The sequence below is a fragment of the Salvelinus namaycush genome, chromosome 9, assembly GCF_016432855.1.
Source record: "Salvelinus namaycush isolate Seneca chromosome 9, SaNama_1.0, whole genome shotgun sequence".
In the NCBI taxonomy this organism is placed as follows: domain Eukaryota; kingdom Metazoa; phylum Chordata; class Actinopteri; order Salmoniformes; family Salmonidae; genus Salvelinus; species Salvelinus namaycush.
The window spans coordinates 41,758,023-41,783,618 of NC_052315.1; the positions used below are offsets into that span (position 1 = coordinate 41,758,023).

A 25,596-nucleotide genomic window follows, 5' to 3' on the forward strand; every position below is an offset into this window, starting at 1 on the left:
TACTTACAGGCTCTAACCAATAGTGCAAAAAAGGTATTAGGTGAATAATAGGTAAGTAAAGAAATAAAACAGTAAAAATACAGGCTATATACAGTAGCGAGGCTACATACAGACCGGTTAGTCAGGCTCATTGAGGTAGTATGTACATGTAGATATGGTTAAAGTGACTATGCATATATGATGAACAGAGAGTAGCAGTAGTGTGAAAGAGGGGTTGGCGGGTGGTGAGTGGCGGGACACAATGCAAATAGTCCGGGTAGCCATTTGATTACCTGTTCAGGAGTCTTATGGCTTGGGGGTAAAAACTGTTGAGAAGCCTTTTTGTCCTTGACTTGGCACTCCGGTACCGCTTGCCATGCGATAGTAGAGAGAACAGTCTATGACTGGGGTGGCTGGGGTCTTTGACAATCTTTAGGGCCTTCCTCTGACACCACCTGGTGTAGAGGTCCTGGATGGCAGGCAGCTTAGCCCCAGTGATGTACTGGGCCGTACGCTCTACCCTCTGTAGTGCCTTGCGGTCAGAGGCTGAGAAATTGCCATACCAGGCAGGGATGCAACCAGTCGGGATGCTCTCGATGTTGCAGCTGTAGAGCCTTTTGAGGATCTCAGGACCCATGCCAAATCTTTTTAGTTTCCTGAGGGGGAAATAGGGCTATCTTCTGTATACCACCCCTACCTTGTCACAACACAACTGATTGGCTCAAAAGCATTAAGAGGGAAAGAAATTCCACAAATTAACTTTTAACAAGGCACACCTGTTAATTGAAATGTCATCCAGGTGACTACCTCATGAAGCTGGTTGAGAGAATGCCAAGAGTGTGCAAAGCTGTCATCAAGGCAAAGGGTGGCTACTTTGAAGAATCTCAAATATAAAATAGTTTTTTGGTTACTACATGATTCCATATGTGTTATTTCATAGTTTTGATTTCTTCACTATTATTCTACAATGTAGAAAATAGTCAAACAAAGAAAAACCCTTGAATGACTAGGTGAGTCCAAACTTTTGACTGGTACTGTATATTTGGGGAGTATATATATATATATACACTGCTCAAAAAAATAAAGGGAACACTTAAACAACACAATGTAACTCCAAGTCAATCACACTTCTGTGAAATCAAACTGTCCACTTAGGAAGCAACACTGATTGACAATAAATTTCACATGCTGTTGTGCAAATGGAATAGACAAAAGGTGGAAATTATAGGCAATTAGCAAGACACCCCCAATAAAGGAGTGATTCTGCAGGTGGTGACCACAGACCACTTCTCAGTTCCTATGCTTCCTGGCTGATGTTTTGGTCACTTTTGAATGCTGGCGGTGCTCTCACTCTAGTGGTAGCATGAGACGGAGTCTACAACCCACACAAGTGGCTCAGGTAGTGCAGCTCATCCAGGATGGCACATCAATGCGAGCTGTGGCAAGAAGGTTTGCTGTGTCTGTCAGCGTAGTGTCCAGAGCATGGAGGCGCTACCAGGAGACAGGCCAGTACATCAGGAGACGTGGAGGAGGCCGTAGGAGGGCAACAACCCAGCAGCAGGACCGCTACCTCCGCCTTTGAGCAGGAGGAGCACTGCCAGAGCCCTGCAAAATGACCTCCAGCAGGCCACAAATGTGCATGTGTCTGCTCAAACGGTCAGAAACAGACTCCATGAGGGTGGTATGAGGGCCCGACGTCCACAGGTGGGGGTTGTGCTTACAGCCCAACACCGTGCAGGACGTTTGGCATTTGCCAGAGAACACCAAGATTGGCAAATTCGCCACTGGTGCCCTGTGCTCTTCACAGATGAAAGCAGGTTCACACTGAGCACACTGAGCCCTCCATGTGCTCGCCAGAGGTAGCCTGACTGCCATTAGGTACCGAGATGAGATCCTCAGAGCCCTTGTGAGACCATATGCTGACACATGCACATTTGTGGCCTGCTGGAGGTCATTTTGCAGGGCTCTGGCAGTGCTCCTCCTGCTCAAAGGCGGAGGTAGCGGTCCTGCTGCTGGGTTGTTGCCCTCCTACGGCCTCCTCCACGTCTCCTGATGTACTGGCCTGTCTCCTGGTAGCGCCTCCATGCTCTGGACACTACGCTGACAGACACAGCAAACCTTCTTGCCACAGTTCGCATTGATGTGCCATCCTGGATGAGCTGCACTACCTGAGCCACTTGTGTGGGTTGTAGACTCCGTCTCATGCTACCACTAGAGTGAGAGCACCGCCAGCATTCAAAAGTGACCAAAACATCAGCCAGGAAGCATAGGAACTGAGAAGTGGTCTTTGGTACCACCTGCAGAATCACTCCTTTATTGGGGGTGTCTTGCTAATTGCCTATAATTTCCACCTTTTGTCTATTCCATTTGCACAACAGCATGTGAAATTTATTGTCAATCAGTGTTGCTTCCTAAGTGGACAGTTTGATTTCACAGAAGTGTGATTGACTTGGAGTTACATTGTGTTGTTTAAGTGTTCCCTTTATTTTTTTGAGCAGTGTATATACTGAGCAAATATGAATGCAACATGTAACAATTTCAAAGATTTGACTGAGTTATAGTTCATATGAGGAAATCAGTCAATTTCAATTAATTCACTAGGCCCTAATCTGTGACTGGGAATATAGATATGCATCTGTTGGTCACAGATACCTTTAAAAAAGGTAGGGTTGTGGATCAGAAAACCAGTCAGTATCTGGTGTGACCACCATTTGCCTCATGCAGCGGGACACATCTCCTTCACATAGAGTTGATCGAGCTGTTGATTGTGGCTTATGGAATGTTGTCCCACTCCTCTTCAATGGCTGTGCGAAGTTGCTGGATATTGATGGGAACTGGAACACGCTGTCGTACATGACGATCTAGAGCATCCCAAACATTCTCAACGGGTGACATGTCTGGTGAGTATGCAGGCCATGGAAATACTGGGACATTTTCAGCTTCCTGGGATTGTGTACAAATCCTTGCAACATGGGGCTGTGCATTATTATGCTCAAACATGAGTTGATGGCGGCAGATGAATGGCATGACAATGAGCCTCAAAATCTCGTCACGGTATCTCTGTGCATTCAAATTGCCATAGATAAAATGCAATTGTGTTTGTTGTCTGTAGCGTATGCCTGCCCCTACCATAACCCCACCACCACCATGGGGCATTCTGTTCACAACGTCGACATAAGCAAACCACTCGCCCACAGGACGTCATACCCGCTGCCCGGTACAGTTGAAACCGGGATTAATCCATCCAGCACACTTCTCCAGTGGCCATTGACGGTGAGCACTTGCCCAATGAAGTCGGTTACGACCGTGGTGAGGATGATGAGCACGCAGATAAGCCTCCCTGAGATGGTTTCTGACAGTTTGTGCAGAAATTCTTCAGTTGTGCAAACCCACAGTTTCATCAGCTGTCCGGTTGGTTTAGAGTGCCCTTTTATTGTCCCCAGCACAAGGTGCACCTGTGTCAGGACCATTCTGTTTAATCAGCTTCTTGATATGCCACATCTGTCAGGTGTGTGGATTACCTTGGCAAAGGAGAAATGCTCACCAAATTTGAGACAAATACGCTTCATATGCGTGGAAAATTTCAGGGATCTTTTATTTCAGCTCATGAAACATGGGACCAACACTTTACATGTTGCGTTTATATTTTTGTTCAATACAGGTATAGATGGACCTTTTATCAATTAGATTTGCTCATCTCCTGCGTCCTCTTTCCTCCGTCTTCTCTCACCTCCTTCGTCCTCTCCTCCGTCCTCTCTCGCCTCCTTCTGAAAAGGGTCAAAGTTAATCGATGAGAGTTGGTGATGGATGAAAATTGGTTTGCTTGAAATGAGACGGTCCTTCTCCGCTCACATCATTAGGCAAATTATGTTTACAGGGGTGGATCCCAAAATAACTGTGTTTCCTGACATATTGCAATAAATTAACATATTGTTTTTAAACGGGTGCATGTTTTTCTCTTCTGACACAACAAAAGGTGATTCAAAAGGGGTGTGGCAGATTTCAAAACTCTTCCGTGGTAGGATACACATGAGTATCCTCAATGAAAGTTGGCAATCGAGGAGGGGAGGACGCTTCCGTTTATCTACTAACGAATTGGCACTCCTCGACCACTTATCGTTTTCCAGGTCACGGAGGAGAGAGGACCGAGGACGGTCTTTTTCCCAAACGAGGAAACCCCATAATGTGCACAATTGTTACTCAGTTACAATGGGAATAGTTGAAAATATTATAAGGTCTCTTTTCACAAAGAATGTTGATTACCAAATATGTTCTATATTCTCAGTGTCCTTACCAGGGACGTTGATCCTGTTAAAGAAAACAACTTATGTAAGTTGATGTCACTTTTTACATAAGATAATTTCATACATATATTTTCACTGATCTGTAGGTTCTAGTCTCTCCGTAGACACACCTAAATTGAGGTTTATGTCACACACCACAGATTAGCCAATGGATGACTTGTAATATTGTATTGAATATATTTTATTTTACAAAACCATTTTGAAGTGTAGAAACCGCCAAAGCTATTTCACCAATGGGAATATTGTAACACTGGTAGCAGGTGAGGCCTAATTTGTATAATCATTTCAATGTCACTGGTGCCACTGATGCAATGAACAGCCGTGCTTATAATATCAACACTGCCTTGGGGCGTATGTATATGTGGATCACACCCTGTACGTACATACCTGGGGAACTTTAGCAGGGATTTCACCGATATTATCAGAATATATAATCGGTCATCTAGCAATTCTGGCAAATTCCAGATGGGCTGGACACACAAAACTGACACACAAAAATATTTTTATATATATACAAAAGTAAATAAATTAAAGGTGACAAGGCCGGTGAACCATTGGCCTGTTAAGGTGATATATATATTTTTAAATATTCACAATTTCTCTGTTATACTAATCTATGATGAGCCTTTGGCTGGTCATTGAGCAACGACCGGTCCCCCTACCAAGATTGGCAGGCCCGGTTTAATGATAGGCTGAGCTGAGGTCACGCAAACTCACATTCAAAGTGAAAACGCAGCATCAGCATAGAGACCTGTTCCGACTCTGTCATCAGTTAGACAGCCAAGATCATGGATGGTAAAAAATGGAAAGGGTGCCTGTCAACATAGAAAGAGTACATTCTACATTGTCCTCTCACTCTAAACGTTCTATTTTGCAGGTGGCTAAAGCCATGACTTGGTCAAACAGTAATGGATTATCCTCATGATTCCTGTAATGAAAGTGTGTGCTGTGCCCCTGTGTCTGTTTTGCTGGGGCCTGCTGCTGTAATGAGCGAGCCACTCTCCTCTCCCCCGTGCGCTCGAGAGAGAAATGTGTCCTGGTCGTATAACGTTTAAATATGCAATTGCAGGAAAGACACCAGTGGAGGCTGCTGAGGGGAGGACGGCTCATAATAATGTCAGGAACGGCGCAAATGGAATGGCATCAAATAGGTGGAAACCATGTGTTTGATACCATTCCACCCATTCTGCTCCAGCCATTACCACAAGCCTGTCCTCCACAATTATGGTGTCACCACAGGTGCCTCCTGTGAAAAACACAGCTTTGGAAGCTTCGTACCCTTGTCCCTGTCGAAGGGGGGGGGGGGGCCTTCTCCTGGGTCCTATAAATCGTCAAGTCCGCCCCTGCTTCCTATGTTTACCAAAAACCAAAGGAAGCGTTCAAAGAAAATAACATCCTCACTACAATCAATTATGGGGAGGTTTGACAATGTTGTGGGGTTGCTTTGCTGCCTCTGGTACTGGAAGCCTTGCAGGGCCGGCTCTAGACTTTTGGGGGCCCTAAGCAAGTTGGGGGGGCACCCCTTCTCGCAGCAAAACATTTTATTGGCCTCCCTCTTGACAGTGGAGAGAATTTAAAAAATATATATTTCCTGCAATTCTACACATTTTACCATGGGGCGGAGAGAAAACATTGCAGTTTTACAGCTTATTTCCTGCAATTCTACCCATATTGCGATGGGGTGAAGATAGCATTTTTTAATCCAGTTTTAAAGCTAATTTCATGCAATTCTACACATTTTGTAATGACTTATGCTATGCCATGTTAATATGATATCTGAGTGGGAATGACTAACAAAGTCAACGAGGGTCCCCCTGGAGGTCAGGGCCCCTGGGCACGTGCCCTGCGTGCCCGGTTGGTATTCGGCCATGATTCCGACAAGTTTAGATAGCTGGCTAGACTAACTACCAATCTAAACATTGTAGCTGACATGGCTAATTGAGTGACTGTCAGTGACTGACATAAAAAGAGAAGAATTGCTGATGCACAACCAAGTTCTAAAGCTAATCTCATGCTATTCTACACATTTTGCAAAGAGCTTGAGATAATCAAGTGTTTTTAAAGCAAATTTCCTGCTATTCTACATTTTCTCATGAGGCTAATAGAAAAATTAGAAGTTGTATACTTAATCTCATGCTATTCTACACATTTTGCAATGAGGCTGAGAGAAATGTGCAATTTTAAAGCTAAGTTTAGATAGCTGGCTAGACTAACTACCAATCTGAACATTGTTAGCTGACATGGATAACTGAGTGACTGTCAGTGACTGACATAACAAGAGAAAAATTGCTGATGCACAACCAAATTTTGAAATTGCAGTTTTTCTAAAATTTTAACTCTCAGTAGTAAGTTGAAACCAGACTGAGTTCCTTTTTGGGGGGGGGTTCCGACCAAATCATGGGCTGGTATGAGGTTGTTGGAGGATCGCAGTGATGTGGGCTGGTGTGGATAAAATGCCAGGCCCGAAGTCCGCCCCTGTAATCGACCCTACTGGTTAGACAAAAATCATGTCAATCCATGTCTTGTTTCCGTTATGCCTCTTCGATCCCTCCCATTTCCACAGTGACTCCCCGGCAGCTGAGCTGCAGTCAGTCTTGTCTGTGAAAAACAACGAGGCAAATGGGAAGTGTGGGACCGGGGAAACTAGATCACCAAAGGAAGTATAAGATTAAAGTCTACATACTATATATTGGTACTCCGAGTGCAGTAAAACATCGCGCCTTCTCTACCTGCGTTGAAAATTGTAACGTTATACTTTACTGCGTGGTTGATCTGATTATCAAAGGTTATGCTGTTGCCCCGACTCGACATCTTCGCTCTGCCTGCCGCGGCATAGCCAGCGGTTATCTGTGATTTCATTGATTGATATCAGGATTTCGTGTTGGCCTAGTCTTTTCCAGCAATAGTCTACTCGCGTAGGAGAATGGACTGAACGTTTTCTTGAAAAGGAACTTTTTTTGTGTTGACTAATAGTTTAACTTCCGAACTACTCTGAATCGACCTGAAAATGTCTAATACAAAGTTCAAAAAGGATAAAGAAATCATTGCTGATTACGAGAGTCAAGTTAAAGGTACGTTTGTTTATAATGTTGTATGAACATAATTTATGTTAATTTTATTTTATCCCCATGTGGCTAACTTCTATTCAATGACAAACCAAATCCGTGTGTCCAATGTCTAAACTCAGACCATAAGATGAATGGGTCAGTGGCATACCGCAGTTTCAAGGTCTGAGTAAGAATTGCAGTTCTATAACTAATCTCATGCTATTGTACAGATTTTGCCATGAGGTTACGATAAAATGTTTATATTTTAAAGTTAATTTTCTCCAATTCTACACATTGCCATGGAGCAGAGTTGTATAGCTAATCTCATGCTATTCTACACATTTTGCAATGAGGCTGAGATACATTTGCATTTTTAAAGCACTTTTCCTGCTATTCTGCACATTTTGGCAATGAGACTGAGAGAAATAAAAAAAAGTGCATTTCCTGCTATTCTACACATTTTGTGTGTTGCCATGGTTTATGTGTTCATATCAGTGGAGGCTGGTGGGAGGAGCGATAGGAGGACGGGCTCATTGTAATGGTTGGAATAGAATAAATGGAACGGTATCAAACATATGAAAAACACATGTTTGGCTCCATTCTATTCCAGCCATTACAATGAGCCCGTCCTCCTATAGCTCCTCCCACCAGCCTCCACTGATTCACACGCTATCTTCGGGGTGGGGGGGCCGCTGTTCCTGACGCTGTTCCTGCTACTGCCACCACACCCTTTAATCCATTTTAATGGTCTCTTGTGTTCATTAAATGGATCACAACATTTTCTTTGCAACTTTGGGTAGAAATCCAATAGCTTTTGCTTATTATGAAAATGCATTATGTGGTCAAGCCAGTCCTCCATGAAAGCAATTTCATTTGTCCTTCTCAACCAAACTCTACTTGAATAGATGGCAGCTCTCTGAGATGGCTATTGGTACGGTGCAGTTCCCATATGAAGACTTTTCCTACAAGTCCCAAACTTTTGAATGAGAAATTAGCTAGTGACTAAAATGTGACAACCCTAATAAAATAATACAATTATAAACCATTGCATGGCACTCAAATGGTTTTCAAAAAACTTATTTAAAAAGACATCTCTATATGTAGTGTGAACAGTGACATTTACCATTCAACCCAACACCATTACAAAACACTATACAGTGTTTGTTTGGGACTTTAACCATCGAAGACCATAACATTGAAACCATTAGAATTGCTGTTGCCTAATGGTTCACTTGTTCACCAGGAATGTTCAAACTAATCCAGACCTTTTTTGATGGCAATAAACCAAACAGAGGGGCTGTTTTCTGGACACAAATGAAGCCTAAGAGCAGGACAAACAATGCCATGAAGTCTAAAAGTTATGGGCGGAGCTAGAAAGTTGTCATTCAGAAGTATTACAATGTAAATTAACTTTTAATCAGTCTGTGTGCATATTTCAAGACATGGCATATGAGGGTGCAGTGAGAAACCCGGTGGGTTGGATGATATTTCTCTTGTCAATCATCTTGGGAAAAAAACTATACATAACTGGAAATCAACAAATCCTCCATCCTTAACATAATGGAAAGGTCAAATGCTTTATCTAAATGTTGAATGTGCGTGGGTGACGGAGAGAAATAAAATGGTGCAGTTTGAGGCCATGTGGGAAAGAGTGATGCGAGCGCTGGAGATGGGTGTGAGCAGGTGTTATGTCATTGATGTTTGTGTGCATCTGTATACTGTCGTTTGTATATATGTTTTTGTATTGTTTAAAAAATGTCATCTTACAAAAGAAGACACACTGAATTGCTTTCCAAGAGGACTGGTTTGAATTGTGAGGATGACCACACCATTTATTTTCATCATGAGCAAAAGTTATTGGCTTCCTACCCAAAGCTGCAAAGAAGATGTTGTGATCCATTTAATAAACACAAGAATCCAGCTAAATTGATATAAGGGTGTGGTGGCAGTAGCAGGAACAGCGGCATCTATTGGGTAAGACTTTGTTCTTATACACTAATTTATGGTAAATAATGCAAGTCACTTCAATGGAAAACATCACCACATTCACAGGGAATACGTTAAAAAAGATGAAGAAGCAATACTCCAAGCAGCAGCTCCATACTACTTGTTAGACTTAGAGAACTGATACTGTATATTGGTTGTTGGATTGGTGTGGTGGGTGTGTGTGTGTGGGATTCATGGATTGCTCATGTCTTACTCATTGTTATGAAAGATTATGGTGCAAATTGGATGTTGGGTTCTATATTATTTGAAGATTATATTAAAAAAAATATATTTTCAAGTCAGTTAAGAACAAATTCTTACTTTCAATGACGGCCTAGGAACAGTGGGTTAACTGCCTTGCTCAGGGGCAGAACGACTGATTTGTTTAACCTTGTCAGCTCGGGGATTCGATCTTGCAACCTTTCGGTTACTAGTCCAACGCTCTAACCACTAGGCTACCTGCCTATAAAATAAAATGTCCAATTTGGGTTCAATAAATTAGCTTAATTTCTCTGTGATTAAATTATATTTAAACAAAATAATGTTTCAGGAATGCTAATCTTATCTGTTTCTAACTACAGAAACTATTTCAGAACAATCTGAGATGGTGAGTGTCAACCCTCTTTCTTGTACTGTTTCAGGTGGAATTACTCGTATAGCATAGTTTTAACTCACTAAAGCTTTTGTCAGGCTTCAGTCACTGATGAGAGATCAAAAAGATGTTTGGGCCACGTAAAAATAATTGAACAAACTGTTCTATTCTGGTGTAGTATCCAATATTATATACAAGTCTGACTGAATATTGAGCGAGAGATTGAAACCTATTTAGGTAGATTGAAAGATTAGCATTTGTCAGTCTGTGTTCCCTTTTATCCTCACTGTTCTCAAATGCTCTATCTGCTATTTTGGGTTCACTTGTTTTGCCTTCCTCATGTCATGTATGACTTGTTTCAAATATACCATCATCGGTCACTGTCTGCAACACAGGTCAGTAAAAGTAGTCTAACCCAAATCTTATTTCAGGCGTGTCCTAATCCTTCTCAACCGAAGGTACTGATTTAAATAGCTCCACTTTGGCTTGGAGTGTTCTTGTCACCTCAACCAAGCCTGGATCTAAAAATAACAAACACTAGCAATAAAACCTGGTGTTTATACAGGTGCTTCTCTTGATACTTAGCTTGCCGACGTGTATGTGTATTTTCCAACTTCTCCAGTCTCCTCCAAGCCACCTACAAACAGACAGAAGGTTCTTTTCCAGACAAAAGTGCACAGGAAAGAGGCAGTTGCACCTGCTCTGTGGTAACCATGAGGACTTGGCCCCCAGCCAAGGAACTGCTGTTCTCCAGAGCTGTTAGGAGCTCTGAAATGCCACCTATTCACATCTCCATAGCAAACCTTCAATCCAGAGAGAGGGCTGGTGGTGGTGGGGGGGGGGGGGCATGTCACTTGAGGAATTACCAGATTGTGTACGTTTGAGAAGCTCTCATTTGCGAGGAATGTGTGCAGCACCTTCGCCTGTGATGACTAAGGCCCTTCAGCCTGTAATAGAAGGGTGAATGCACAGTCATAAGGGACACTGGGTGCGGGACCTTCCGTTTGTAATGATACACGGCTGATACAACTGAGAACGACTGTACCATTCCTGATGGGGAACGGAGGTCTGAGTAGAGTACACAGACAGACAGCGTGTTACTCTATGGCCAATCAGCCTTGATCTGGCTCGTTGGTTTTACAGTTGTGTTTGTAGATACTCAATGTAGTTTGCCACATATTACGTTTTGAGAAAGATTGAGTTTACCCCATGATTAGGTTAAGGGGAGTGTTCCATGATGGCATTATCCTATTATTTGCATACCTTGCTGTCAACTTTGCATTGTAAATCTCTAACTTTTGTTTATTCAGTGTGAGAAGTGTCTGTTCAAGATGATTTACCTTAGATGTGTTCTACATTCATCCTATATAGCCATCCAGTTTGTCATGAGTACTGGTAGGAAGCATGGGCTAATAGGATTTCAGCGACTTTTGGAAACAAGGGAATGGACGTGATATCTCCCTAACACATTGGCATAGACCAGTCTGTGTGATACAAGTTTGAAAGAGTGGCTTTACTTAGAAAAAGGATTCCATCTTAGTATGTTAAGGGTAGATTGCCACCAGTCTCTACTCCCAGCATCTTGATTTGTATACAAATTCCTTGGCTCTTTCATTCACCATAATCCTGACCATTACCAGGAAAGGTGTTTAAAATGTTCATACTCAGCTAAAGCTGTCACTATCATTATGTTTGAAAAAAAATTGGATCATACTTTTTACAGGAATTTACTAGATTCAAGGGCTGGGACCGATACCAGTATCGCGATACTCGTTAGTATCACGGCAAGTAAACCACACAAAGAGGATTTAACTCCTTTAGGAAACAATTATGTTGTCATTCAGAGTAACATTTATTTATTTCTCAAGCTATAGTACACAATATTTTACATTTAGCAGGTTTTTGAAGGACCAAAGAGAGAAAATATCACGATACTGGTATCGTCCCAGTCCTGCTAGGCTCCAACCGGCTCAAAATGAAGACATTTGGTGTTACAGAAATCAAGGACATGAGTTATACTTGTAAAATAGGCTACTTACTAAAAACAACGTTCTCCATTCACTGTAAACACTAGGTTGTGAAATCCTTATGGCATCCCAGTTTTGTAGCAGCTTTGATAGGGAGTCTCTAAGAGTTTAGATATGCAAGTTAGCTTGGGATTGCCCTAATATTAACGGAATTGCGCGGCGACATCGATTCTTCACTTAAAATGTACGTCAAACCAAACAACTCTATGCACGAGGACTGTTTTTACCGGTTTACACTGAACATTTTACATAAACACATTTTACTGGAAGTACTGTACAGATGCAGAGTTTGGTAACCGAATTTCAGTCAAATCTCCCTCAGTTTGTGACCCCATTTTCCAAGAACTCTGTTAAATATCTGTTAAATATCTGCTCCACATTAAGATTCAAAGATGTCAGCAGAAAGAATGGGGTGTCAGCTATGACATGACACCTTGACTTTGAAAAAAAAATATTTAGGTTATTGAACTACAGCAGGTGAAGTGGATTTACACCCGGTAACAGAATTGCGGTAACAGGATTTTCATCGTGGGTCCCTGATCTGTACTACATACATGCATAATATTGGATATGAATGTCGTTCTCTTCATGGTGATGTATCCTAAATGGGTACACAAAGGTAGAAATATGCAATATTCTACTTTGAATATTTGGGTATTCTACATACTGGCTAATATTTTAATGAGCTCCGCCACCAATCAAGACCAAATTTGCTTGGTCCGGTCTAGACCAAATCTGAACCAATCACACATTTGGACATCAAAGTACAGCAAGGTAGAGTACAGTACATTAGTGTACTGAACTCTACTGTACATGACTGTACCGAAAAACTCTATTCTTCTTTACTGTACTCTACTGAGCTCTACTCTACATGACTGTACTGAAAAACTCTACTATTCTTTACTGCACTCTATGGTACTGTGCTGTCCAAACATGTGAAACATAGATGTCGATGATGGTTCAGATCTGGTCCAATGATAGATGTCTATGTTTGGGCAAAATTAAGGCCGGTCCGGACATCTGTGAACATTGAAAGCAAGGCTGGTCCGGACTGGACCAAAAAATGACATCTGTGGACGTTTAAATCAAGGCCAGGGCCAACTGAACAAATTTCAACTACTTTTCAACGTTCTTGGATGTTCAGTGGGTGAGGATGTTGCTTACAGTAAATATAAAGAGAGGGGGCTCATGGGTAGGTGTCAGTAAGGGCTAGGAGAGGTGACATTAATTGGAGAGGAGAGAGGGAGAGTCCAGACTGTTTTCACATCTTGCTTTGACCACCAGACAGAAAGAGAGAGAAAATAGTATTGAGCTGAACATAACAGTATGCCAGTGGAAGGGAGGACCGTAGTAGGTGACCCAACTGTGGTTTATGACTACTATGATTTCCCATTGTTCCCAACCTCCCGGGTGGCGCAGTGGTCTAGGGCACTGCATCGCAGTGCTAGCTGCGCCACTAGAGTCTCTGGGTTCGCGCCCAGGCTCTGTCGCAGCCGGCCGCAACCGGGAGGTCCGTGGGGCGACGCACAATTGGCATAGCGTCGTCCGGGTTAGGGAGGGTTTGGCTGGTAGGGATATCCTTGTCTCAGTATGTAAAATGTAATAAAATGTATGCACTCTACTGTAAGTCGCTCTGGATAAGAGCGTCTGCTAAATGACTAAAATGTAAATGTAAAAAAAATGTAACCAATTCCATTACTGATTTTTCAGAAATTCTGTTACCAATTTGGCAACAGGATTTTGCGTTTTAAACACATTCATAAACAAAATGAATATCAGTAAAAACACAACTAATTGATAGGCCTACCTTGTTACTTCTGTTAACTTTCATTATTCTCCCTCATGAGGGAGAGAAATTAGAAAATATCTTTAAGATATGTGGGTTTTTGGTAACGGAATTAAGTCAATGTTTCTTAAACTTACAGAAGGCAGACATTTTTTTCTGAAAGTAAATATGTGTTGATATTAGTTAGCAGGGGTATTGACTTCAACTGTAAGTGTTGATATTAGTTAGCAGGGGTATTGACTTCAACTGTAAGTGTTGATATTAGTTAGCAGGGGTATTGACTTCAACTGTAAGTGTTGATATTAGTCAGCAGGGGTATTGACTTCAACTGTAAGTGTTGATATTAGTTAGCAGGGGTATTGACTTCAACTGTAAGTGTTGATATTAGTCAGCAGGGGTATTGACTTCAACTGTAAGTGTTGATATTAGTTAGCAGGGGTATTGACTTCAACTGTAAGTGTTGATATTAGTTAGCAGGGTATTGACTTCAACTGTAAGTGTTGATATTAGTTAGCAGGGGTATTGACTTCAACTGTAAGTGTTGATATTAGTTAGCAGGGGTATTGACTTCAACTGTAAGTGTTGATATTAGTTAGCAGGGGTATTGACTTCAACTGTAAGTGTTGATATTAGTTAGCAGGGGTCTTGACTTCAACTGTAAGTGTTGATATTAGTTAGCAGGGGTCTTGACTTCAACTGTAAGTGTTGATATTAGTTAGCAGGGGTCTTGACTTCAACTGTAAGTGTTGATATTAGTTAGCAGGGGTCTTGACTTCAACTGTAAGTGTTGATATTAGTTAGCAGGGGTCTTGACTTCAACTGTAAGTGTTGATATTAGTTAGCAGCGGTATTGACTTCAACTGTCAGTGTTGATATTAGTTAGCAGGGGTATTGACTTCAACTGTAAGTGTTGATATTAGTTAGCAGGGGTCTTTACTTCAACTGTAAGTGTTAATATTAGTTAGCAGGGGGGTATTGACTTCAACTGTAAGTGTTGATATTAGTTAGCAGGGGTCTTTACTTCAACTGTAAGTGTTGATATTAGTTAGCAGGGGTCTTTACTTCAACTGTAAGTGTTAATATTAGTTAGCAGGGGTCTTTACTTCAACTGTAAGTGTTAATATTAGTTAGCAGGGGGGTATTGACTTCAAAATGATTGTGTTCTGATGTCTCTAATACCTTAAGACTTTTTCTGCTAGATGTTTTCTAAGACCCCTTTTCAATCTGTTTGACAATAAATCATATCCGTTGCTTATTCCTAATGTTTAGGATGGAAAATTGTTGATAATATGTATATACAGTATGTCTTAAGTTCGAAACTGTATAGACTCTTAGCTTTCATTGGACACCCAATTTGACATGCTTCTATGAACGTCACATGTTGGTGCTCATGGGTCCTTTCACATGCAAATGACCATTAGCCAAAGCCTATTTCTGAAGCCGGAGGCGACTTTTGTACAGACATTGATTCCTCAAGGAGCAGAACAACAAGCATCCACAAAGGAAAGGAGAGTCTGTTTGATGTGCTACTTTCCAGCCTCATTTATTATTATTATTTTTTGTTTTTACATGAGTACTGGTCTTTTATCCTACTAGTCGTCAAACATTGTCCACCTGACAGATATGCCTGACATCAACTCCAGTGATTCTACTTTGCAAAGAAGTATAAAGCATTTCCCACTCTCTACTGACAACTTCTGAGAGCTTTGTGGAGAAAAGCTAAGAGTGATTATTATTAAGTCAATAGTTTATCCTCTTATTTAATCCTCTGGAGTTTTTTGCAGTCTGGCTTTGGCAGTCTGTCTTGGCAGTCTCTCTTGGCAGGCTGGCAGTGTTTTCAATCAAAGCCTAATCTGTCATTCAACCGCCATTCATTTCTTAAGCATCTTCCAGGAACAGTTTTGTATTCTTCCCCACCAAATAATACGTTAAAGGAAATGAGTAATTGGCTATATTACTGGGAAGTCTGCGACTCTGAAATTAACATCAGGTGTTAAACTTCATCAAGACGTCCATGTGTTCTATTCACTGACTAAGGCCTATACATCATGTATTATCATGAGACATTGGATAGCTCATTATTTAAGCCCGGTGAGGGGTTTGTGTGAAATGGGACTTCATCTGTCATTCTGAACCGAGGACGACAACATTCCCCTGTCTGTTTTCTCTTGACCCCAGAGGCCCCTCTTGTTGGTTGGATGTTTGGCGATGGCATTGCCGTCTGTGGCCCCGGGTCGTGACTCTGTCGGCCAGTCCCCACAAGCTGCTGACAGGGGTCCTGTCCTAAACCATCATAAAGGGTGCCCCACAGCTTTTGAAATGAGATGCTTGCCACTGCATTGCTGATGAGGATGGCTGGGAGTGTTCATATATATGCAAGGCAATGGGTGGGGGCACACATCATAGCCCATGTTCGAGTTATGTTTTAATAGAATGGATTTGTATTGGGGTAAAGGATGTTCATGTTGTTTAGCTTGACTACATACAGTAGATTCATATTTTGTTTACTTGAGCAAAAACTGGCGTGTGAGTATACTGGAACAAAATAGATGGTGTACATGATTTAATAGCTCATAACTAAACAGAAGTGGACTTCTAGTTCTATGAGTAATCAAAACAAGCCCAGCACTGCCAGTACTGTGATTGGCTGGTGGGTGAGGCACAGAGACGGTAGTCTATGTGAATCCAAATGTGTGGTGGTACTCCAGAGAGCCGTGCACACTAAAGCTGCTTGCTCTTTATTTAGACATGATTCCCAGCTGTACCTGTGGCGCATCGTGCAGCTGTGTGCTGACACCACCATTTTGAATTGCCAAAACTATGAGACCTTCTCTTTTACAGGTCATTACCAAATAGTCCTATAGAGGGAAGACGCACGAACAAGAGCAGCTCTTAGAAAGTTTGCTCAGAATGTTGAACATGCGGGGAGTTTTCTGCTGTCTGTCTCGCTGCTCTGCCTACTAGTTTCCTAAAGACTTGACTCTTGTCAAGGATATCCTGTTTTTCATTACTTTTTTTTTACTGTCCATGCCAAATAACAAAAAAAGACTGTCAGGACTTTTTTCAAATGGCCAATCTGGATGGACTTCCGAGTTACCAGCTGTTTCCTACAGTATGTAATAGACTCAATGTCCTCTACAGAGATGTTGATGACACTAAGAGATCCACATCATGTGTGGCTTTCCTATGATCACACAGCCGATTTTTATGGCGGTGCCTCGGAGCATGTAATACCAGGACTTTGATTAGCAATATAGTCAAACTGTTCCCAGGAGGCTGCTGGGTGACACCAGCGAGCAGTTTATGGGCAGGCAGCTGTTTTTCCTCAGCATCTTCATTCTGGAACAGACTAAAAGGTGTCATGTGCCAGGTTATGAGCCACATTCAAACTCTGTGGTCTGTGTGATTGCGTTCTGGTTGAGGTGGCAGACAATGCTGCGAGATTAAACGGTTTGTGCATGGTCATGCTCTGTTGACGCTATGAAAGAAGTCTGTCTCACAATGGCCGTGCCTTGTTGTCACCTTTCATCCTCGCCTGGTAAACATCCATAAAGGGTGTGTGAAGTGCGAGTTAAGCTGAAGCCGGCTGTCAGCGTCACCGCCTTATTTGGGGAGGCATCTCATCTTCTCGTTAACTCTCGGGTCGCATGGATCCGTGCTGCTGACTCCTGGGCCTAGCTAATTATACTGGAGATGTGTTAATGAACACTGTTCCCCCATGCTATGCAGGGGTGAATGGCGACATGTCATTTTATTTCACCTTTATTTAACTAGGCAAGTCAGTTAAGAACAAATTATTTTTTACAATGACGGCCTACCCCGGCCAAACCCGGGCGACGCTGGGCCAATTGTGCGCCACCCTATGGGACTCCCAATCACGGCCGGATGTGATACAGCCTGGATTCAAACCAGGGACTGTAGTGGCGCCTCTTGCACTGAGATGCAGTGCCTTAGACCTCTGCGCCACTCGGGAGCCGGAAATACAGTAATAAAATGCAAGTTCCTCCTCCTATTCTCAAAATGCGAAATGGTTGATGAACTCCGTTGTTATATATTCTCTTGGACTTGATTCGTACTATACAGAAGTCGCCTCGTTAACTTTCCATGCAGGCCAATGCATGAATCTTAATCGGATCCAAATCACTACATTTTTTTGTCTCGAGAGTCAAGTCCTCTGTGTCAGCTGAGATTCTAACAGAGTAACAGGGAATTTGTTAACAGAGCTCAGCCTCTACTTCTGTTAAGCTCACTAATGCCCCAGGGAACAGGGGTGTTAATAAAGATCAGGCTTCAGAGAAGCTAATGGGATTCAGACACTTTCTACAGCACGTTGTCTTTAAACACACCACACACATCCATTCACACACACCTACCATCTGTTTTCCACAGCCCCCTCCGCTTTGTGCCGAGGTTTGCCGCCTTTTGGATATGCCTTGCTGTCTTCACCCCTGGTGGTATGGCGATGGGTGTTGGTGTGGGCGGTAGGTGATTGACAGCACCATCTGTGTGCAATCACCCTTGTTGCTATTTAATAAACTCAACTGAGCACAAACACAAGGGCCACCCCTGCTGTGCTTTTCACTCAGGCCACAAAAGACATTGGGACAACAGTGCAGCCCCATCCCATGCCAGACCCCATCCCAAAGCCAAACACTAAGGGCTCAGACACACCAATAGCGTTTACTGGCCGAGAGTACTTAGCACTTCTGAACGTAATTTGCGAACCGAGTGCGCACCTATTTTACATGTAGAATCATGTGAAAAATGCCTGCTGTCAGATGTCTACAGCGGGTGGTCCCTAAAACACAGCGAGTTGAACGATCGGCATACAAACGCTAGATCCATTCAGTGCAATGTGTACGAGCCTTCAAGTTGCACTGTTGCAGGGGGAACCGATGAATGAAAAGGAGCCCAGGCTTTTGTCATGTGCTTTAACTGACACTGGTTAATTGAATTCCGTTCTACTCCTTAACCCTGCAAAGTGCAAGCCACATTACATTTACATTTACATTTACATTTTAGTCATTTAGCAGACGCTCTTATCCAGAGCGACTTACAGTAGAGTGCATACATTTTATTACATTTTACATACTGAGACAAGGATATCCCTACCGGCCAAACCCTCCCTAACCCGGACGACGCTATGCCAATTGTGCGTCGCCCCACGGACCTCCCGGTTGCGGCCGGCTGCGACAGAGCCTGGGCGCGAACCCAGCCCAGCCTGGGCGCGAACCCAGAGACTCTGGTGGCGCAGCTAGCACTGCGATGCAGTGCCTTAGACCACTGCGCCACCCGGAAGGTGTGGATTATGTGCATTATATATGCACTACACTTCTCTTACCCCCCCCCCATCTCTGTCTGCTTGTGGTGTTAGTCACAGAGTGGGATCTCTGGGTGGGACAGGACCTGACTGTAGAGCCGGTAATGAGCTGGATGGGGAATCAGGATATAGCTGCACTGCATCAGTGCTGATATGAGATATGCGGTGTTAATGAAATTGGACCACACTGTGGATCGAGGCTGCTGGGATTTCACCCACCCCGCCTGGCAGCCAATCCATTCCTTTGAACCTCCCGAGAGGACCAACGGATGGACGGACGGACAGACAGACCCCTAGACTGTCCATTGTGCGAGGCTGCTGCCTGCCACTCAGTAGGGCTGAGTTGGGTATAAATCTTTGGGAAGGATCAGCAAATGGACATAAGTATTCGGAACTCTTCACTTTTTCCACATTTTGTTACGTTACAGCCCTATTTTAAAATTGATTAAATTGTTTTTTTTCTCATTAATCTACACACAATGCCCCATAATTACAAAGCAAAAAAAAACATTTTTGGCCGGGTGGCCAGCTCTAGGAAGAGTCTTGGTGGTTCCAAACTTCTTCCATTTAAGAATGATGGAGGCCACTGTGTTCTTGGGGACCTTAAATAATGCAGAAATGTTTTGTTACCCTTCCCCAGATCTGTGCCTCGACAGAATCCTGTCTCTGAGCTCTACGGACAATTCCTTAGACCTCATGGCTTGGTTTTTGCTCTGATCTGCACTGTGAACTTATATAGACAGGTGTGTACCTTTCCAAATCATGTCCAATCAATAGAATTTGCCACAGGTGGAATCTAATCAAGTTGTAGAAACATCTCAAGGATGATCAATGGAAACAGGATGTACCTGAGCTCCAATTTCGAGTCTCATAGTAAAGGGTCTGAATACTTATGTAAATAAGGTATTTCTGTTTTTTATTGTTAATACATTTGCAGAAATCTCAAACCTGTTTTCGCTTTGTCGTTATGGGGTATTGTGTGTAGGTTGAGGAATTAATTTGATACATTTTAGAATACGGCTGTTCAGTAACAAAATGTGGCAAAAGTGAAAATACTTTCAGAATGCACTGTACACACACAGACCAACAGCCTGTCCGGGGTGGGCTTCCACTGATCTTTCTACTCATTTATGAAGGTAGCAACCCTTTCATTAAGGCCACTCTTTAACTGCTCGCCTGCTATCAGTGTCTTTATATCCTCAAGATTCTTGACCTTTTGAGAACCACACCACCGATCAAAAATACATGCTTCCCTTAGGGGGGATCCGGTGTATGTGACAATACATCTACACTGAGTATACAAAACATTAAGAACCAGGTGAAAGCTTTGACCCCTTTTTGATGTCACTTTTTAAATCCACTTCAATCTGTGTAGATGAAGGGGAGGAGACAGGATTGTGTACGTGTGCCATTCAGAGGGTGAATGGGCAAGACGAAAAAAAATGTATGTGCCTTTGAACGAAGTATGTTCGTAGGTTCCAGGTGCACCGGTTTGTCTCAAGAACTGCATTCCACAGGGATGCTGGCCCATGTTGACTCCAATGCTTCCCACAGTTGTGTCAAGTTGCAACCTTCAAGGTCCTCAATGGTGTCATCATTGCCCTTGATTCTAAGCAATGTTGTGCTGCTATTTTTGTAGACTTGGCCAAAGCTTTTGATACGGTAGACCATTCCATTATTGTGGGGTGACTCAGGAGTATTGGTGTCTTTGGCCTAGTTCGCTAACTACCTCGAGTGCAGTGTATAAAGTCAGAACATCTGCTGTCTCAGCCTCTGCCTGTCACCAAGGGAGTACCCCAAGGCTCGATCCTAGGCCCCACGCTCTTCTCAATTTACATCAACATAGCTCAGGAGTATGGCTACAGTACTTGGGAGTATGGCTAGACGGTACACTGTCCTTCTCTCAGCACATATCAAAGCTGCAGGCTAAGGTTAAATCTAGACTTGGTTTCGTCTATCGTAATCGCTCCTCTTCCACCACAGCTGCCAAACTAACCCTGATTCAGATGCCACCCTACCCATGCTAGATTACGGAGATGTAATTTATAGATCAGCAAGTAACGGTGCTCTCGAGCGGCTAGATGTTCTTTACCAGTCGGCCATCAGATTTGCCATCAATGCTCCTTATAGGACACATCACTGCACTCTATACTCATTTTGTAAACTGGTCCATGTCTCAATTGTCTCAAGGCTTAAAAATCCTTCTTTAAGCTGTCTCCTCCCCTTCATCTACATTGATTTGAAGTGGATTTAACAAGTGACAATAAGTAATCATAGCTTTCACCTGGTCAGTCTGTCATGGAAAGAGCAGGTGTCCTTAATATTTTGTACACTCAGTGTGTGTGTGTCTCTATATGAGTTCAGACTAGGAATTAGACAGGGTTCAGGTCATCGCCTCTCAGTTTCACGGTTGACAAGTCGTTTTAATCTGTGTGCATGTTTAGCCAACTCCTCTGGTGTGTGGAGGTAAGCTGTTTATGCATTTTGCAGTGGAGGGATCTCTTAAGACAAGTGTAAACATCCTAGAAGGCAGGCTGAGTCAGTCGGTCCCAGCCCCCCCCACCCTATTTCCACAATTTTCTTAAACAATGTGACATCTGCCACTTCGCTTCCTCCTTTCTATTTTTAAAGCCTGAGTGACTACAGCAATTTGTCCACAAGCTGTTGCTGCTAGGCTCAGGTACATGGCTTGTCCTGTAACAACCCCCTGGGAAGAAGTCAGGCTAAAGCTAACACGTCCTCAACAAATCCCCTCAAGTCTCCACTTCTTCCCTTTTAAAAAGCCACAACATTTTAGGCCTTGGACTTACTTCCTGGACACTGATTTGTCCTGGGCTAAGAAGCTATTTCAATGTAGAATCTCTATTGAATATCTCTTAGTCCAGGATTAGTCTTTGTCTGGGAAACTGCCCCTAGATGCAGAAGATCACGAGATGCATTGCTGGTACTGTAAGTGCATAAGGTAACGTGATGACTCTGTACTGAAACCACTTCATTACCAAGACATGTACACTATTGAGTCATGAAGTCATCTCATCCATTATTGATGCGTTCAGAGAAGACTCTCTTAAGTGGATGTGTCACAGCGATGATATGATGATTAGGCCTTCTTGTTGGCATATGAGGTTGGCTCAGCCCCAAATTGGAGAAACGAATGTCCCTCTCTCCACTTCAATGTCTGACCAAACCTGGTGGCCGATCTTTTATGATTATTTCTCTCAATATTTTCTCGTGGATATCATCGCTTTTTGGCCAAACTTTCTGTCCTTACTGTCATATGTTACTGATGTACAGTGTTATCCATGGCATTATGTGAGACTCATTTGTGTGGCTTTGTCTGTTCTCTCTTCCACTGTATAGATACATCCCAAAGCTAAGCTCTGGTTTTGGGTGTTCCCAAGCAGCATGGCCTCCCTTGCTGAATCCCAATTTGTATTTATTTATTTATTTTATTTAACCTTTATTTAACTAGGTTAGTCAGTTAAGAACAAATTCTTATTTACAATGACGGCCTACCCCGGACGATGCTGGGCCAATTATGCGCCGCCCTATGGGACTCCCAATCACGGCCGGATGTGTGACAGCCTGGATTCGAACCAGGGACTGTAGTAACACCTCTTGCACTGAGATGCAGTGCCTTAGACCGCTGCGCCACTCGGGAGCCCAGTAGCACCCTATTCCCTATGTAGTGCCCCGGTCAAAAGCACTGCACTACATAATGAATATGGTGCTATTTTGGACGCAGCCCATCTCCGCTATTCCTACTTCCCATTGCTCTACCTGGTGTTCTTCGCAACCCGCCTCGCTACGTGGTTCAACAGCAAATTAAATGGAATTTGAAACAATCCAATGTTTGGCAGAGACAGCAATGGAGCAGTCTTTATTGTGCTGACAAGTCAAGCCATGTCTCCCTCCTTCATAAAATAGGCGGTCAGTCATATTTCCTGGAATTGACAAAGACCGCTGGGTAACAATAGATTTGTTTAGTTGTTAAACAGTGTGCATCCACTGTGGTTAATCAGTTTATTTTTAGTTTTACAGTATGTGATTTTCCACCTCATGGGGAACTAACTTAGTGGTTGTAGTGCTAATGTTCTATGGGATTAGCATATAAATGCTCCTCTTCATGTCTGAAGTAGTTGAAACAATCACCCATTTTAATATTCTTCTAGTGATTGCTAGTTAATTGTTGCTGCCATTTACTAGTGTTTCTGGATAGGGGGGAACTTCACCATTTCTCCTGTGTGTGTGTGTGGTTATACCAAGAAGCTCCATTTTATTTATTTATTTTCACAGCGGTTATGGTTTTTGTCACCTGGAGTCAAAGACAATGGACAACAGACAGGTTGCATTTGCTCTTTGTTCTGATGGAGAGGAGATTCATCTGCTGATCTTTTGACCCGCTTCCCCCTTTCTTCTACCTTGACCTCTTGACCTGCCAAATAAATAGCCAAAGGCCACCCCTTCAGCCAGGCAGCCTCAAACAGATGTCCAGGACCACAATGAGGAGGAGACGAGGGGGAAGCTGCTCTTTTTAAAACACCACGCTCAATAAAATGTCAGCCAAAGACCTCGTCTCCATTGTATCCTCTAAGCCTGATTTGAATTAGAGCTGGGAGGCAACATAAGCTACCCTCTGTCCTTATGTAAAAATTCAATGCCGTTTCACCATTGTGGACACCCTTAAAATGTCTCCACTGGCTTATGTGGCCACTGCCACGTTTTTCTTTAACTCTGTCCCCAATCTGTGAGAAGTAGTGCCGGAAAGAGGGAAGAGTAGTTTCCCTTGGTCTTTCATGGCTTATCACACAATAAAGGGCCTTTTGTAGGAAGCATGAGACTGAGGAGAGGGCCCAGGCCTGTCTGGAGGAGGGCTTGGCTGTCTGATCTGGGAGCTCCATGCTGGTCTTGTGAGCGGCGGGCTGGCTGTCTGATCTGGGAGCTCCATGCTGGTCTTGTGAGCGGCGGGCTGGCTGTCTGATCTGGGAGCTCCAGGCTGGTCTTGTGAGCGGCGGGCTGGCTGTCTGATCTGGGAGCTCCAGGCTGGTCTTGTGAGCGGCGGGCCGGCCTGAACTCCCCTGGACACTCCCTGGAGGAGGAAACTGGAGATATGGGTTCGGTTCCAGACACGGATGTTCTTTTTGAGAAAGAAAGGCCCATTCAGGAGATGGAGATCTGTGCGCCATGTTCCTCATTGTGTGCCTGCTGCCAGCGGTCCACACATGGAGAAGTGGTTAGAAAGACGCCGGTCCTCCTTTGGTCTTCACTGAGTTTAATGTAAAACCTCTGTTCTGTCCTTGGCTCTGCCTGCACTCTATTTTAGGGTTTCTTGGAGAGGATTTGTCCTCTGTCTGAAATTAGGTCCCTATGATAACTACAGAAGAAATTAGACATTTGTGGAAAGCCAAAGGGGTCATAATGCTAAGGTCATTGTGCATAAATGTGCTTAGATGTCAATGTAATGACCCCTCTGGCCTTCCATACATGTGCTATGTTTGTTAGTGACTGCACTATTCAGACGTGTTTCCAGAATGGATGCACCATATCTCTTATGGGATGCCCAACCTGAAAGCTTGGCTTCTACTGTATCACCCGGTAGGCTGGGGCATACAGACAGGAACAAAAAATATCTGTAAAAGATCCCCACTGAGTCACCACCTCTGCTGCAGGAACTGCTGAGTTAGACAGGCACCCACACATGTTTCTCTCGCTCAGATTGATTGCTTTATGGGCATGAAATACAATGTGTAGATATTGCCATAGCGGTACAGCATTTCAGTAAATACAATGTGATAATGAAATAGTTAATTTCTCTCACGCACACACTTGAGAATACACACACGCGCATACCCACACAGTCTGTGCTAGAGTCATCTTGTTCACCAGTCATGCATCTTGAAAGCGTAGAAGTGAAGGGGCCTTGAAGAATGAGCAGGCTTAGCAAAGAGAAACACGACAGAATGCCCCCCCCCCCCCCCCCCCCCCCTTTATCTCCTTTGTCCACTTCCTGACCCGCTACTGTCCCCCCTCTGTCCAGTGCACACTGCCCCCCTGATCCTCGGCCCCTGCTCCTCCTGTCCCATGTGGCTGCCTTACTGGTGGGTGTAGTGTGGAGCCTCCGGCCCTGACAGATATGGCTGCAATGCGGTTATGATTTTTTTTTGTCATGCACATTTTTGAGGGGGGTTCTTTCGTTTTTTGGGTTAGAATGAAATGGAGCATAGTGCAAGTCTCTGTAGGCCTAGGCATCTCATTTTATAATGGTTGAGTCTGGAGGGGCACTGGCAGTACGCATGCAGCAATCCAAAGTTAGTCTATTGAGCTCAGGTTGGTCTGGAAATAGACTGTGCCTGCCTGACACTGTTTTGTTCAGTTCTTTTAGTCATGAGTCACTGTCCCAAGTAGAGCAAATACAGTTTTAGCCAAAGTGGACACCCATGAAGAATGGAAAAGGGTTATTCACCGTGTTTTCAAAGTCTTTGAATCATAGGCTATAATATTGCTCATTATAATGCTACATTTTAAGCATGATTCTAATTACACAATCAGCTCCGT

The 25,596-nt window shown here is 43.3% G+C and overlaps 1 protein-coding gene across 1 annotated transcript in view; it reads left to right on the forward strand.

Annotated features, from left to right (window-relative positions):
* The first annotated feature begins 6,893 nt into the window (after positions 1-6,893).
* LOC120054087 (SLIT-ROBO Rho GTPase-activating protein 1-like) overlaps positions 6,894-25,596 on the forward strand; it is a 159,612-nt gene continuing 140,909 nt past the window's right edge. The window contains exon 1 of the mRNA XM_039001469.1: positions 6,894-7,354. Within this exon, the coding sequence (XP_038857397.1) occupies positions 7,291-7,354 (64 nt within the window). The 5' untranslated portion in view covers positions 6,894-7,290. The remainder of the gene's footprint in view (positions 7,355-25,596) is intronic.